This window comes from Osmia lignaria, chromosome 13 (genome assembly GCF_051020975.1).
Source record: "Osmia lignaria lignaria isolate PbOS001 chromosome 13, iyOsmLign1, whole genome shotgun sequence".
Classification (NCBI taxonomy): Eukaryota; Metazoa; Arthropoda; class Insecta; order Hymenoptera; family Megachilidae; genus Osmia; species Osmia lignaria.
The window spans coordinates 4,510,571-4,527,327 of record NC_135044.1 but is presented as its reverse complement, the minus strand read 5'-3'; the positions used below and the strand labels follow the sequence as shown (position 1 = coordinate 4,527,327).

Here is a 16,757-nt window from a genome sequence, read left to right as displayed (position 1 = left end):
TGACCAACAGATACAGAGGTTGTTGAAGAATCCACCCAAGAATCCATCATACGACGTGGTTATTGTAGAGGTAATATTTAATGCTCGGTGATATTTAAAATTAAAAATTGTTACACATTCATAAGCCTCCTTGTCTGTTGACCACGTGACTTTATTGCCCGATACGTTTTGTCGAAGACGTTCTAATTGTTGCATTTTGCGAATGCTAAGTGAATCAACAAAGTCGAACGTAGTGGTGGTAATTAATGGTCAGAATCACAAATTTGAAATTCTAACAGCCGATTACTCCTATCAGTGATTATGACGTTTAGAATAGTAATTAGTATTCAACAATAAAAAATTTTACGGTGGACATAAAATGGGTGAACACTACATATATTTGTGATCGCAACGTGACACTTTCACAAAGCAGCAAGTGGCAAGGGTAAACTTTTCAATAATACGCGTTAAAAAATATCGATTTTCTAATAAGTGCATCGAAGTGGATCCAACGATGAAGCTGTGTTCGATTCTCCTCCTTTGCGCAATACTGTCTCTTTGCCAGGGATACAGGATACTCGGCTTATTTCCATATAATGGGTCCAGCCATTTCGTTATGTTCGAACAATTGTTGAAGGCTTTGGCTAGAAAGGGTCACCAAGTGGATGTGCTCAGTAGGTTTCCCTTGAAGAAACCGTATCCAAATTATACGGACATAGTCAAACTACCTGTGCGGGAACAATTATTGAATAATCTCACCTTCGAAGGTGTGGGCGCATTTACAAGTGAACCGGCTGCTTATATCGTAACCACGTTGCTAGGAAATCCCATCTGCGAATTTTTAGGTGGCCAACAGATACAGAGGTTGTTGAAGAATCCACCCAAGAATCCACCATACGACGTGGTTATTGTAGAGGTAATATTTAATGCTCGGTGATATTTAAAATTAAAAATTGTTACACATTCATAAGCCTCCTTGTCTGTTGACAACGTGTCTTTATTGCCCGATACGTTTTGTCGAAGACGTTCTAATTGTTGCATTTTGCGAATGCTAAGTGAATCAACAAAGTCGAACGTAGTGGTGGTAATTAATGGTCAGAATCACAAATTTGAAATTCTAACAGCCGATTACTCCTATCAGTGATTACGACGTTTAGAATAGTAATTAGTATTCAACGATAAAAAATTTTACGGTGGACATAAAATGGGTGGACTCTTCATATATTTGTGATCGCAACGTGACACTTTCACAAAGCAGCAAGTGGCAAGGGTAAACTTTTCAATAATACGCGTTAAAAAATATCGATTTTCTAATAAGTGCATCGAATTGGATTCAACGATGAAGCTGTGTTCGATTCTTCTCCTCTGCGCAATACTGTCTCTTTGCCAGGGATACAGGATACTCGGCTTATTTCCATATCATGGGTCCAGCCATTTCGTTATGTTCGAACATTTGATGAAGGCTTTGGCTAGAAAGGGTCACCAAGTGGATGTGCTCAGTAGGTTTCCCTTGAAGAAACCGTATCCAAATTATACGGACATAGTCAAACTACGTGTGCGGGAACAATTATTGAATAATCTCACCTTCGAAGGTGTGGGCGTACTTATAAGTAAATCGCCTGGTTATATTGTATCTACGATGCTAGGGAATCCCATCTGTGAATTTTTAGGTGACCAACAGATACAGAGGTTGTTGAAGGATCCACCAAAGAATCCACCGTACGACGTGGTTATTGTACAGGTACGGTCTTAAACTTCTTTTGCCAATTACCAAGGCAAGTCTACCATGCTCGGTATATTGTACTTATAAAAGATTTCACGAAACAAAGTTGACGAAACGAATACTCAAACGCTTCTCTTATCGTCCATCGTTGGACTAAAAAATCTCGCTGTTTCGCAAGTGTCTCCTTAATCATCAAAAGGTCGAATTTATCTGTGCTATTCTAAGGCACCATCGAGCTCAGTTCGTCAGGGTATTTGGTACCATCTCCATGGCTCTGCGAATCTCCTTCGTAATTTCAACAAATTCATTCGTGCTTTGTTCGTTTCTACCTTGAAGTGTATCGCGAATTGCAATAGAATTTTGCTAAAGTGTATTCAACCATGAAGCTGTTTTCGATGATTCTTGTTTGGACTGTTCTGTCTACTTGTTACGGGTACAGAATCTTGGGATTGTTCCCATTCCACGGGAGCAGTCATTTCGTTATGTACGAACAGCTGATGAAGGCTTTGGCTAGAAAAGGTCATCAGGTAGACGTGATCAGCACGTTTCCTTTGAAGAAATCCTACCCAAATTACACGAATATAATCAATTTATCCGTGTCAGCGAACTTGGTAAATAACATGAGCTTCGATAGAATGTTGCTGTTCTCGAAAGTACAGGCAGGCTATGCTACGCCCTATGAAATGGGGAACCCTCTATGCGAATATTTTGGTAACGAAGAGATGCAGCAACTTTTGAAAAATCCACCCAACAATCCTCCTTACGACGTCGTCCTCATCGAGGTATATTATTCTATTTTTTTATAGTTAAGAATACGGGGCATGAATTAATATTTGTTTCAAATACGGGATATTCGGCGCCGGATATTTTTGTTACAAACTAAAATTAATCTATACTCTTCTTATCGGTAAAAGAGTATTATCATAATTCTAATTTCTTCAACTTATTAAAAACGGTGTACCTACTGATAAATTACTTTGTCGTGAAAAATTAGTTTATTCATGAAACGATATTTAAAATTAAAAACTGTTACACATTCATAAGCGTAATCGTTATGCATTGTCATCAAACAACGTAACAAGTCACTGTACGATCGTATGGCATAACTTCAAATCTTACGCAATTACATTGCGCAAAACTTGACGAAACTTATCGCGAAACATCGGGTTGATATTAATAAAACATCTTTTCACGTGATTTAAACGTCGAAACGGAAACAATAGGCTCATGAAATCGCAAGTAATCTCCGTGTTCCTCCCTGAATTATATCCGATCGACAGTGTCATCTCGGTGTTTCAACCAGAACGTTTACTATTCTTCTGTTCGTTCGACGACGATCGACTAGCGAACGAGGAAGATAATCCAATCCTCGTCGTTAGATAATCATAGAAATCCGCGCAGCAATTTCTCTTATCGTTTAGCGATATCAGGATGGTTGGGAAAATCTTGAAATATCGTAGCTGACCGCTACTGACACAACGATTATCGGAAGGTCAGATTTATCTATGATGATATAGTTATTACGAACCTCAGTTAGTTAGTATATCCCGAAGCGTTTCGTGGCACTGGTTCAAAACTTCACTCTTGTACGAATGTCTTGTGGTGTTGATATCGAAAAACTTGCTCGTAATCTATCGTGCATTTATTATTCCCTCTCTGTTAACGAGAACAAGTGGTACTACTAAAGTGCCATTAAACAACCTATCTCAGTTGACAACGCTACTTTATTGCCCGATACATTCCGTCGAAGATGTTCTGATTGTTGCATTTTGCGAATACTAAGTGAATTAACAACGTCGAACGTAGTGGTGGTAATTAACGGTCGGTACCACAAATTTAAAATTCTAACAGTCGATTACTTCTATCAGTGATTATGACGTTTAGAATAGTAATTAGTATTCAACGATAAAAAATTTTACGGTGGATATAAATTGGATGAACGCTTCGTATAATTGCAATCGCAACGTGACATTTTCACAAAGCAGCAAGTGGGAAGGTTAAACTTTTCGATAATTACGCGTTAAAAAATATCGATTTTCTAATAAGTGCATCGAAGTGGATCCAACGATGAAGCTGTGTTCGATTCTCCTCCTCTGCGCAATACTGTCTCTTTGCCAGGGATACAGGATACTCGCCTTATTTCCATTCTATGGGACCAGCCATTTCGTTATGTTCGAACATCTGATGAAGGCTTTGGCTAGAAAGGGTCACCAAGTAGACGTGATCGGGCCGTTTCCTTTGAAAAAACCGTATCCAAACTACAGAGACATTGTTACCATACCTACGACTAGAACATTCAGGAATAATATGACCTACGCCGAAATGACTACCATGTTAAATTCAGATCTTGCAAGTGCTATAGCCACGATGTTAGGCAACACGATCTGCGAATATTTAGGTAACGAAGATATACAAAAGTTTTTGAAGAATCTGCCCAAAGATCATCCTTACGACGTGGTTCTCACAGAGGTATGCTGCTTTTTTATAATATCTCTTCTGAGAGTCTCTTTGGTAGAATTTCAATACCGTCGCTAGTTTGACAACGAAAGTTAATCTATCTGAATGGAATGAACGTTTAAGAAAGTTCATTGACGAACGAAGAGTTTAATAGCGTTAACAGTTAAACGATGAACTCGTAAAACGTAGCAATAAAGGTTTCTAATGGATGTCCTCTAGAGACACTTTGCTAAAACTCTTTGCATCGCTCGTGTGAAGCCTGTTTACGGTGAGGGTTTGAAGATAAAATATCCAGGAAAATGAAAGAACCAATGCAATTTACGTAGAACGTAAGGCTCGAGAATAAATTGAGATAGTATTTCTATGGTATATCCTCGGCTAAGCTCCAATTTAAAACGAAGAAATCTATTTTCTTTTCATAATTTATGAGTATCTCCCTCCATATCTGGCAATGAAATATTGCTCGGGTTGTTTAACAAATTTCTGTTGTACATCACTGTTTAAAATCAATGATGTTCTCTGGTTAGGGGGACAGATCAAGACCTACGCAAACTATTACGCCACATCTCGGTTCGATTTGGTCCTATGAGCAATAACTCGTCCACAACCCCCTCTGGACTATTTTATTACTCGCCAATATGCTGGAGACGTTCGTTTCCAAGTTTATTAGCCTCCACCACCCGTTTACGATATTTTGTAACAAACGACGTCGTAGTTATCGAAAACAAGTTGATATGAGATATTTTCCGAGTGCATCGAGTGGAAGAGCATTTGTTTAAAAGCAACCTCTTATGTTTGATATTCCAGTTTAAGAATATATTTATCTATTCTTTGATATTTAATCTAAAAATCAAAAAACTGTGATTTAAAAAATCCTTATTTTTAGAGTGATTAATACTAGGTACAATAGATAAGCTCCGATAATAGCCACTCGAAATGAGTATTAAAGTTTGATAATCGAGCAAATTAGCTTTAGGAATGTATTATATAATAGAATCTTAGATTTGAAAGATTGCAAAAATGCCGAATTCTTCCGTTGTCCAGAATCTCGTCCCTTAATTAATTATTTAATTATTTAACATAGGGTTATTGTTTCATCGGATCACCATCCCAGCAAGTCGCGGAATATTTTTAGAAGATGTTGCTAAATAATTGCCATTTTATAAGCCTGAATTCTTTTCCAGGAATCGGCATCATACAATCGCAGTCATTGTGACTAATCTGTGAAAATAATTTCTAAGTTGGAGCTCAGATACAGCACGCGACTACTTGAAAGAAACGATAATGCTTCGTGCTTTGTCATTGCCCGATAAAACTTTATCGGTGAAATTTTCGTTGAAATTGCTGAGGGAGCAACGTGATTAAAACTCCGTCGGCGTGAAATGGCACTTTGCCTCCTATTATACCACTATGATCTTTAATCTTCCTGCTCCTTTTAAACCTGAATAACAGTTGCATAATCCTCGAATTAATATATAGAAAATGACGAAAACAGCGGTCAAGTATTATTACGCGATATCATTATTTAATAGCCAAGTGTCATTACTAGGTAGCTGGAGGTACTACTTAAATAATATTACTCAGCTTTATTACCGAGTATTATTAACCTTATGAAAAGCGAAGACCACCTCGATTTTTCACGAAAAAAATTAAACGTTTCAGCAATTTATTAACGATGGAGCACCATGTTTAAACCAATTCGAAACCAGCGAAATGTTGACTTAAACTCTCCTTAATTTCACCTGAATTTTTTCAGATTTTCGGAGCGAACTGTTTTGCCGCTGTGGGTCACGTTTTAAATGTACCAGTAATAGGAGCTAGTTCTTCGGCACTTTATCCATGGGCCAACGAATACATCGCGAATCCAGAGAATCTGGCATATCAACCGAATATTTTACTATCCTTCGTGGAGAACATGAATTTCTGGCAGAGATTGTACAACGTTTTACACACTTCATACAACAAATGGATATTTCGATATGCTTCGAACGTACAAACGGAGATTATAAGGAAATACATAAGTCCAGACCTACCGGACATTAGGGAAATTGAGAAGAAGATCTCGATGATTTTGGTGAATTCTCACATGTCTTTGAACGGGATCGTACCAACGACACCCGCGTTGGTGGAAGTTGGAGGACTTCACGTCCAAGAGGAAGGAGTGGAATTACCAGCTGTAATTATTTTATCTCTCATCTAATTAAGACTTCGATAACAATCGTTAAAACGTCGATTTTGTTTTTCAGAGTTTGGAGAAATGGATGAACGATAGCAAGAATGGATTTATCTACTTTTCGTTCGGTTCGATGGTGAAAATCGAATCCTTTCCAGCCAAATACCTCCAAATATTCTACAATTCTCTGGGAAAGATAGCACCTGTTCGAGTTCTAATGAAAATAGCTAAGTCGGATGAACTTCCCCCTGGTTTGCCGGGAAACGTTCACACTTTATCGTGGATACCACAGGTCAAAGTTCTGAGTAAGTTTTTTCTTTTTTGGTAAAAATTAGACAAATTATTTTGTGAAAAGGATGAGAGAAAAATATTAGTTGAAATATTAATTTCGCTGCATAATGACTGTTTTTATTAGAACACCCTAATGTAAGAGCATTCATCACTCACGGTGGCTTGATGGGAACTCAAGAGGCTATTCACTACGGTGTCCCCATGATTGGTATACCATTGTTTGCCGATCAATTTATCAACATCGACGTCGGTACCCAGAAGAACATCACGATAGGATTAAATCTGGACACTTTAACCGAGGAGAAAATGGATGAAGCTTTGAACGCAATTTTAAACGACCCCAAGTACCGGTAAATTGTCCCTCTACTTTAGATTACTTTTAAATCGATCCTTCGACACATGTTTCGAACATCTTCACTTTAACAACTCGACTGAATAATCATTTATCTTCTGATAAAAAATGTAATAACATTTTACAGGGAAGCAGTAAAGAAACTGTCAGTCAAATTTCTAGACAGGCCCATGAATGCCTCGGAGACTGCGGTTTATTGGGTCGAATACATCATAAAACACGGTGCTGATGCGCTAAGATCACCAGCGATGAATTTGACATGGTGGCAAGTGGAATTATTAGACATTTACGCTTTCCTGCTAATTACAGCGTTAATCTCATTGTATATATCGATAGTCGTATTAAGATTCATATTTCACCTTGTAAATTCGAATGACAGCGTGTCACACAAGAAGAAAGTTTCTTAAACTAATTTTGTTAATTGATTTCAATTGACTTCTGATGATTTTCACGAGATTTCTTGTATCGGTGCGAACAGTATATAATTATACAGGATATCGTGTAAAAATTCAGATTTTGTATGAAAACAAAAATCAAGATAAGAGTATTCTCTAGAAATTATAAATGTATAGAGAACATCACTGCACTTTAGTATAGTGAAAGAATCTTTTAAAATGGCAAACACTTTGACCACTTTGCGCACTAGATTTATCACCACTCAATTTTTATTTATGAGGTCACGTTAACCTTCCAACAGCTGTGGATGGGTTAATAGTGACCCAGACCTGCGAGACGTACGTATAACGGTGTATTATTAAATAACAGACTTTTGTATCGAACAAATTGTTATTACACAAAGCACGTAAGGAATATTTTTATTAATACGAATAAAAGATGCCAAGTTTAGAATCTGCAAATAAATGAAATTATTAAAAAGTATTGTACATACTCTTTTTCTTTTTTTTTAACACATGCAAATAGTGTTATATATATTATCGTGGAAGAACATTTAAAATTAATGACAATAGATATCAAAGTTTTCTGTTGGAAACTCACATACATTTCCGTCATTCGAATAAACAAGTAGGACTATTTAATTATATTTATGACAGTTTATATTTAAGATAGACACGTAAAAGAATCGTTTGTTCCAGTCAGATACCAAAGTTCGTCTATTTTTATTTTCCTCCTTTTATTGTTGAAGAGCGGATAGGAAATTGAAATCGACCGAAATACTCGGTTAAAAATAATTTGTTATCCGCATAACGTGAGACAGTTACGAACGATAATGGAGGAAGGAAAATCATATCAATGGAACAATACGGAAACCACTGAAAGGACATCCGCGAGGTTGAATTATCGCAACATGTTTCACCGTGCAAAAGCGCGGATCTCGTTTTAAATTGATGCTCTCGTACGATGAAATCTCAGATTTCCAGTGGAAATCGTTCGTTGCGATCGCGATCGTGTTCGTGTCGATCCATCAATCAGCATTTCGAGCTGTCGGGTAAAATCTAGGACAGGAAAACGTAGCTAGAAACCGGAGAAAAAGACTTCTCAACAGGATGAAATCGGAACGAATAGGTCTGAACGAAAATCTCTCTCCATCTTACGAGATCATCAATGCCCAGGTGGGAAACAAAAAAGAGAATTTATAAGGTTTCGATATCGATCGAAATGGGACAACGACTTGCATTCTCACTTTTGGATAAAATACGAATTTGATTTTTATTTATCATCACTGACATTATTGATAATAAATATTTCATCGGCATATTTTATCATTTATAGATACTAATTATCTCATCTTTCTTAGTTCATTTATTTTGAACTCAATTTTTCTTATTTAATTTTTTCACATTAAATATTTTGCTAATTACTGATTTGCGCGCGAAATTGTCCCTGGAATGCCCGTTAGAAAAAAACTATTGCATCAGAGGCTAATTTGAACATTTCCACTACGGCACAAATAAATCTAACCAGCTCGAACAGCCTGCCGAGCAGGTTCACCAACTAGTTCCCAGTTGTCTTTCATCGGCGTAACATTGAGAGTGTTCTGTTAGTGATGTGGGGTTTGTTCGAGGACAAGTAAATATTACCCATGGTAAATATTTAAATTGTCTTCTCACAATCACTATTCAAATTCTCCGTACACGTAATAATTAGTAAATTTAGTGGAAAGAGCTCCATTACGTTTAAAAATAATTCTTACGCACGCGCGATTACTATTATCTTCTTCGACTACGATAAAGATGAAAAACACTTGAAAAAGTGCTGCATCATAAAATACTAAAGTGTTTTCTATCCATCATCATTCCGGAGATAAAGATAAATAATCTTCCTAAGAATTCGAAAATCGAAAGAAGTTTCAAAACTTTTAAGACTACGAAATTCCAGGATTTCAAAATTTTTAAGAATTCCAAAACTTCAGAAATTTCAACAGCAAAAACTTTTAAAAATCCCAAGAATCAAAATTTTTATAATAAAATATACCAAAACTATGACAATTTGAGAATACTTCTAAGACCCAAGGATTGGAAAAATTCGGTGGCTCAAAATTCGACAAAATTTCAAGATAATTAAAATCAAATTCAAATTCAACTATTTCATCATTAACACTTGGTTATCTAATCGTGTACAGGCACGCTCGTGATAAATATTGAACGGCAGCAGTGAGATCGGCTCAGAATCAGTCACGGACTCGCAATCAGTTCTTGTCCAACGAGAGTAATGATCAATGTCATTGTCAGAGTGAATTACAGTGAACATATTACTGACAAACCAACAGGTCTCGAGCAGCTAAATTGATAACCTGAGTGTCGATCGAATTACACGTGTAAACAACATTAAATTTTCATCGTCGCAATGAAGCTACTTCTAACGATTCTATCAACGATACTGATATGCAGTCAGTTTACAAACTCGCTGAGAATTCTCGCCGTATTTCCGCTGAATGGAAGAAGCCATTGGATTATGGCCGAGTCAGTGCTAACCAGTTTGGCTAAACGAGGTCACAAGGTAGATGCCGTCACCCACTTCCCCATAAAGGATCCACCACCAAATTACAGAGATATATCTTTGGAAGGAAGCATACAAACAATGGTTAACTATATGAAACCAAGCAACATTTCGCAGATAAACATACAGGACTTCAAATTTCTCACTGATATAGCTGGTCATAAGATTTGTCAATTGATGGAGTTACCAACGTTAAAGGAACTGATCGATAATCCTCCTAAAGATCCACCGTATGATCTTGTTATTGTTGAGGTGAGTTTTGCATATACGCACAGCTGTGTAATTACTTGAGTCATGTAATTGAGATACTTCGTTTCTACTTATGGTTAGTACGTTATATGACGTAATGAAAATTGATATATCTACTATGGCATTCTATAATTACATATTTATTCTCCAGTTTTGTTACTCTTCTGCGTTACTTGCTATCTTACCGATAATTAATATTTATAACGCGTTGAATACCGCGAGGGTCACCCGTGACCGGTATATCAAATTTATTATAATGTAATAACCGAATGAAATGAACAAAAGTTCTTAGTATCGATATTATAATAATTTTGTAAAGTACCGAATGAAACGTTCAAATTGGAAGTATTTAAAAAGACAAACAACAAAATGATCTATTATTAATCTTTAATGAGATGACATATATAATGAATGAGGATTAGTAAGCAAAATTGTAATCTTCACACTTTAAAGAATGATAGACGCTATATACTTATTTTATCGATAATGATCAGTTGTGACGTATTAATTAGGAATATCTCTGTTATTCAATCTTCTCGTAATGACACCGCAAAATTTTATATGAATGTGAATTTATTTTCGATATTTATTTTTAGATAATATCTGGTAAACCTGTTTTTAAAGAATTTTAAATAGCTTCTATCTTTTTTTCTTTTCTTTTTTTAACGAAAAAATCCGATTTTATTCGTGAGAAGAATCTTCAGTATTTCCTTTCATTGCTCTTCAATTTATTGAAGAATTCCATGAAACAGCTTCTATAGGTGAAACGAAGTTTAATCGTAATAATTCAACTAGACCGTCCATTAATAAGTAAAACCTTGGCACGAATTGTACTCTACGGTGTAAATGGAAAAATTAACAGAAGACTAACGTAAACAGTAAAAATGCATTCCATTTTCTTCTTTTTGGTAAAAGGGTCGGGTTTGTAAAGGACGGCTATTTATATCTCGAAAAATTTAGGGAAAGAATATTTGCCGACATTCTGAATGGCTTAATGGTTTAGGCAGTCATTCGGCAAACGAAAGATCCGATTTCGAATCTCAGGACTGAATAATTTTCTCCCTATTCGAAAAAATATTTTTCATCCTTTCATCTTTTCCCTCAATTCTTCCCTCTGTTCCAAATATTTCTTATTCATACCCATTCATCATTCAATGAAACTGACAACCAGTCATTTAAGATTAAGAACATCAACAAAAGATTTATGCAACTCATTTTAATTTGAACGAATATCTGGAATTGAATCAATCGAAAATCTGCATAAATGTATACTGTACGATTTTCATTGCGAATTTTATTATAAATTTGTATCTAAATGAAGATTTAAAATAAAGTAGAAATGAAGTAATTTTTAATGTTCCTTTTAGGTATTTATGATGCCGTGTTACCTGGCATTTGGTCGTCACCTAAACGTTCCCATGGTCGCTATGATGACTGCAAATTTCCAAGAGTGGTTCAGCGACATCATAGGAACTCCGCATAATCCCGCTTATATGCCGTCCTTATTCTCATCCTACGATCAACGGATGACCTTCTGGGAGAGGCTGATGAATACCTTCCAAACGAACATGGTCTCGTTCCAACTGAACTACTACCTGAGCGAGCAGGAAGTGTATCTGAAGAAATATTTCGGCCTGAATGCCACAATCTCGGAGCTGTACGGTGACATAGCTATTATGTTGATAAATTCCCATCACAGTCTGAACGGAATCAGCCCAAAGATTCCGTCCCTCATCGAAATTGGTGGTGTGCATGTTAAAAACGACTCGACACCTTTACCATCGGTAAGTATTTTAGTCAACAATCGTTTGATAATGTAAAATAACAAATTTCGAATAGCCCATCGAATCGAAAAGGTTAAAACATTTATTACCCAACGATAAGGGAATTTAAAGGGAAGTTGTTATATTATTCAACGGCGAAGAATCTCGAGTAACAGAAAATCCCTGGATAATTGAGAAGCATTCCGTCGGTTATTCTTGAAATTCTGACGGCTTCCAAGATAAATTGCTCCTTGAGGGAAATTCTGATCCTAGGGGAGAATTCCCTTTGGATTCGAAAGTATTTGAATCTTGAAATATCGATTAAATGATCAGAAAAATGCATCGAAGTGCATCGAGTGTGAAGAGCAGTCTTGAAGATGTTACTGATTTATTGAATGGAATTTGTAATTAATTTAAAACGCTCGATATTGGAAAGATAATATTTAGAAAAATCAAGCTGTCGTATTCCGAACGATTACAATTGCGTTTCTAAAGACAATTGTTTATGATTCGACAGGATCTACAAAAATGGTTGGACGAAAGCACCCACGGGTGCATATTTTTCACATTCGGATCGATGGTGAGGATCGAGACATTCCCAGACTCGTTGCTGCGAACATTCTACAAAGTTTTCGAAAAACTTGCGCCAGTTCGTGTGCTAATGAAGGTTGCGAAAAAAGAGGACCTACTTCCGGGACTACCAAAGAACGTGATGATTAAGTCTTGGTTCCCTCAAGTGCCCATTCTCAGTGAGTTATTAAAGAAGTTTTTTAATAATCATTTGGTGTAAAAGGGTTGTAAAAATGAAATTCTCTTGTTTTTCCTTTCAGAGCACAAGAACACGAAAGCGTTCCTCACTCATGGCGGTCTGTTAGGAACACAAGAAGCCATCTACTTTGGAGTTCCCGTGATCGGAATTCCACTTTTCGGCGATCAATATAATAATTTACAAATTGCAGCTAAGAAACATATCGGCGTCACTCTTAATTCGATAGAGAACGTCAACGAGGAAACGTTGAGCGATGCGATCAACACGATTTTGTATAACGATACATATCGGTAAGCGGACACTAAAGATTTCCAAATTAGTATTCGTTTCTGATAGGAGAATGATGCTCGAAAATTTCACGTTAATTCGTTAGAATTTCTATAGACAGTTTTGCTAGACAGTTGAAACGACATAAATGAAACTTTACATGACACAAAGTCCCATCAAAGTTCGTAGAGTTCATGAAATCGAAAACTTGAAAAGGTGTGGAACGCGGAGCTTGCGAAATTCGCAAACTTCCGAGTGGAATCGACTTCTCGTAACTTCCAGTTTTCCAAATTCCCTCCATCTGTTTCTACTTCATTTTCCCGCTCTGGTGCACATCCCTTTCTTTTCCATACACTGTGCTCCTATTTTCTTATTTCGATCACACTATTCCAGACTCACGAAAAGCAAACCCTACATTTTAACTATTTTCAATTCTCCTATATAAATTGTATTTCATATTTTCTCATTGTTTCGTTTCCTTTCTGTGATCGTTCTACCATCAAGCCTGGTTTCGTCAACGTCGTTCTACTTACAGTTGCAAATCTTACTCTTTTCTTTTTTTTTTCAGAACAAACATGAAGAAACTATCGCAGCTATTCAAAGACAGACCGATGAGCGCTGTAGATACCGCGATTTTCTGGGTCGAATACGTCGGACGACACGGGAACATTTTGCAATCACCCATGCTTCATCTTAATTGGTGGCAACGAAACCTTTTGGACGTTTATGGTTTCATCCTTGCCTGTGTTGCATTAATACTTTACGTGGCGTTCGTTTTGATACGAAAATTGAAGAATTGTCTACTAGGACATACGTATTGCCACAAGAAAGGTGGAAAATCCTCGAACTCGAAGAAAAATAAATAAACCCTAATTGATGGGGTTTTTACTATAGACTTTTATTATTTGAAACGATCAAAATTAAAATAAGGGAAAGTGCAGAATGGGTTGCAAGTGCATTCTGCGTCTTGAATTTAGCGAAACATTCTTCATCGTTGTTACACTTTTGTACGAAGACAACTTTGTTCAATAAACTTTCTTAATAAAAGAGAATTTCCATTGTTTTTACACTCTTTTATTTTTTCAACTTTTACATTTTCCTTCCCGCACGTTTTACTTTATGAAGTCGTAATGTTTTGCCGTCACGTAATAAGAATTTTCGGAAAAGAATATATTTAAGAATTTCTTAGATTATTTAGAGATTAATTACTAATTAAGAACAGAGACTAAGTAAAATCTAATGCAAATGTTGAGAAACGAATATAAAAAAAATGATAGAAAAATGAAGAAAAAAAGAATTAATGTTAGTAAACTTTTCGTTAGATTTGTATGGATTAAAAATGTTAAAAACTTACCCGGTAGCGGGGTCGAATTGGTAGCCTGTAACTGCAAGCAATCCTGCTCCCTTTCCAGTAAAATGCGACGAAGTTCGTCGTCCAATAGGGTGCTACCGGCTGTCGTATTTCCAGGCATCTGCAACAATGAAAACTTGAACAGTTATTACTGGTCGCCTCACAAAATACACCCTGCTATTTCATATAACTTTAAAGTTATGAAGTTAAATTCAGCTGAACGCAATTTCTGTTTATTAATGAGATGGAATACATCAATAAATCATTCCTTTGTCTTATGAAACCATCAAATTCTTTATCCTAACTCTATTATAATTTCAACACACAATTATAAATAAAAGAAATAATTTTAATAGTGAAGCTGAAGCAAAAAAGATATCCGCGCTTCTTGATCGAAATTAACATCAGGTGTTGTTCAAGTTTCTCGATCAATATTCCTGATAAAAAATGAAGAAAATTACTGCAAAAAGAAGAGGAAATGATCTTCCATGCTATTAGTTTAAAGTGTCGTACCTAGTTGATTAATAGCATTCGCTCATTCGAAACCTTGCACTTTGTCTTCCGTGTGCTCTTCAACCTTTCATAAAACCGAGACGTAAATGAATTATACGTGATCTATTCAGTGGTAATTCTCGCTTGTGTCTCTACGGATCATTTACATTTCAAATTTCTATTCTTTAATTAATACAAGTATCTTTCAAAAACGGAACCTTTTTTCCTTTCCTTTCGTTTCCTATTGTTTTCTCTCTTCCTAATCTAACTCATTCATAAGCAGAACGGAACGAGTTCACAACCCCTGGGTGCTGACCTCGTCAGCCAGCACCCAGAGGTCAGGGTGAACAAGATGGTAGGAAATTCGAGGAACAACAGGTGTTTCGCTGACCTAGTTATTTCAACACCATTTCAGGAATACCTTTGTCAGGTACAAAAATCAAGTCTCTTTTATTCTTTGAAGAATGACAATTCTTTCACTTAGATAAGACAAAAATTAAATTTGATATATATTGAATGGTGGAAAATCAAGAATACTGTTCATATTTAACACGATTGAACATAACACGTAACTTCTGTCCAAGTGCTATACTTTCCATGTTGATTCACCTGTTCGTCACTCAACGAGTTTCTTTGAAGAAATGCAAACATTTCTCATAATTACAAATGTGTTAGAGTGTTGAGGATTATTAGTTCTTTTTTTTTATAGAAGATTAATTGGAGTATTAACGACAATTGATCTGTTAGATCTGTTAGAAGAAAATCATTTTAAGAAAATCTGTTAATAAGAAGAAGATTGTATAAACATAAATAAATTACCGTTTGGTCCAGATGAACGAGTGGTCTAAATAGGCCGTGAAAGACACGAAAACATTTGAAACTAAAAAAGAAAGAAAACGAAAGAAATTAGCAATTCGTTAATTGAATGGTTCGTTCTAATTGAAAATCGATATTCATCGTCGCTTCTTTTTTCCTCACCATCTCAGAGAAACTTTGGAATTTCTAACGAGTTTCTGATCCCCTTTCGAAACCACAACAAAATTTCTAATCCAGTATTCCAGTTTCAAACAGGATTTAACGAATGAACTAAAGTTTCGATGTTCTCTTGGAACAAATGAAAATGTATTTGTTTTAGATCATTTTACTAACTCAATTTCAAGACCAGATTTATATTTATATAACGTTCCTTTATCAACATGAGTGATAGAAAACCAATAAACTTTGACCTCAACGTACAGTCTACCAACTGGAAGTCTATTAATAGACTAATGTCACTTATTGATCGAGAACCCTTTAATGGACCATTGGTCTATTAACTACTCAATCAAATGTATTAATTTCGTTCAATAATACCATATTATAAAATAATAATAGACATTTAATTGATTCATTAGAATGATCTCTAATACGAAGGAATCTGATCAAAAAATAATTAATATTCCTATTTGATTATTAATTGAGATGTGGACAATTTCTGGTCTACCCATTTTAATAATGACAGTTAAACTTTGCATACCAAAATATTTTAAGGACGAATCAGTAAGGGAAATAGAAGTTTTCATCCCCTAAAAATTGTAATGATTATTTGATCGGTAACAACAACACGTTTGCAATTAAGACATCACAGTTGTGACCTGGCTAAAGCAGTTACGGAACTTCAAAGTTCCCTTTTGCGTCTCATTTACCTAGGGAAATGGAGACCGGTTACGATATGTTACACAGCGATGTGGAACTTCCGTTCCTAGACGAAAATTGAGTGGCAAGTTTTGGCGTACCCTCGCCGCATCGGTGTATACAAACGATCGATCCCACCAGATTTATTTTCCAAAGGAAGTTTGCGAAAGAAACCTGAGAACTAGCCGGCCATCTTTCGTCCCAATAAAATTGTTTCCAACGTTTCGGTTATTGGCTACAAACGAAAAAACATGAGAGC

General features: G+C 36.0%; 2 protein-coding genes across 5 annotated transcripts in view; one reads left to right on the top strand and one right to left on the bottom strand.

The window, feature by feature from the left end:
* Positions 1-16,757, bottom strand: part of Dh31-R (Diuretic hormone 31 Receptor) — a 63,922-nt gene that overhangs the window by 25,487 nt on the left and 21,678 nt on the right. For 2 of the 4 annotated variants that reach the window (XM_034319906.2, XM_034319909.2), the window contains exon 3: positions 14,336-14,453. In XM_034319906.2, coding sequence (XP_034175797.1) covers positions 14,336-14,453 — 118 coding nt within the window. Of the gene's footprint in view, positions 1-3,230; positions 3,374-14,335; positions 14,454-15,643; positions 15,705-16,757 lie in introns of those variants that run through there. The other 2 variants (XM_034319907.2, XM_034319910.2) reach the window with 2 other exon arrangements.
* LOC117602195 (uncharacterized) lies at positions 1,949-14,037 on the top strand. The gene is made up of 10 exons (XM_076691932.1): positions 1,949-2,484; positions 5,916-6,335; positions 6,406-6,637; positions 6,748-6,973; positions 7,103-7,376; positions 9,769-10,185; positions 11,550-11,966; positions 12,463-12,694; positions 12,776-13,004; positions 13,550-14,037. The coding sequence occupies exons 1-10, from the start codon at positions 2,083-2,085 to the stop codon at positions 13,845-13,847; spliced, it is 3,147 nt and encodes a 1,048-aa protein (XP_076548047.1). The 5' UTR covers positions 1,949-2,082; the 3' UTR covers positions 13,848-14,037.

Coding starts and splice junctions, on each gene's coding strand:
- LOC117602195 (XM_076691932.1), top strand. CDS start 2,083: ATGAAGCTGTTTTCGATGATTCTTGTTTGGACTGTTCTGTCTACTTGT. Junction 10,186..11,549: donor ATGATCTTGTTATTGTTGAG/GTGAGTTTTGCA, acceptor TGTTCCTTTTAG/GTATTTATGATGCCGTGTTA. Junction 13,005..13,549: donor TTGTATAACGATACATATCG/GTAAGCGGACAC, acceptor TTTTTTTTTCAG/AACAAACATGAAGAAACTAT.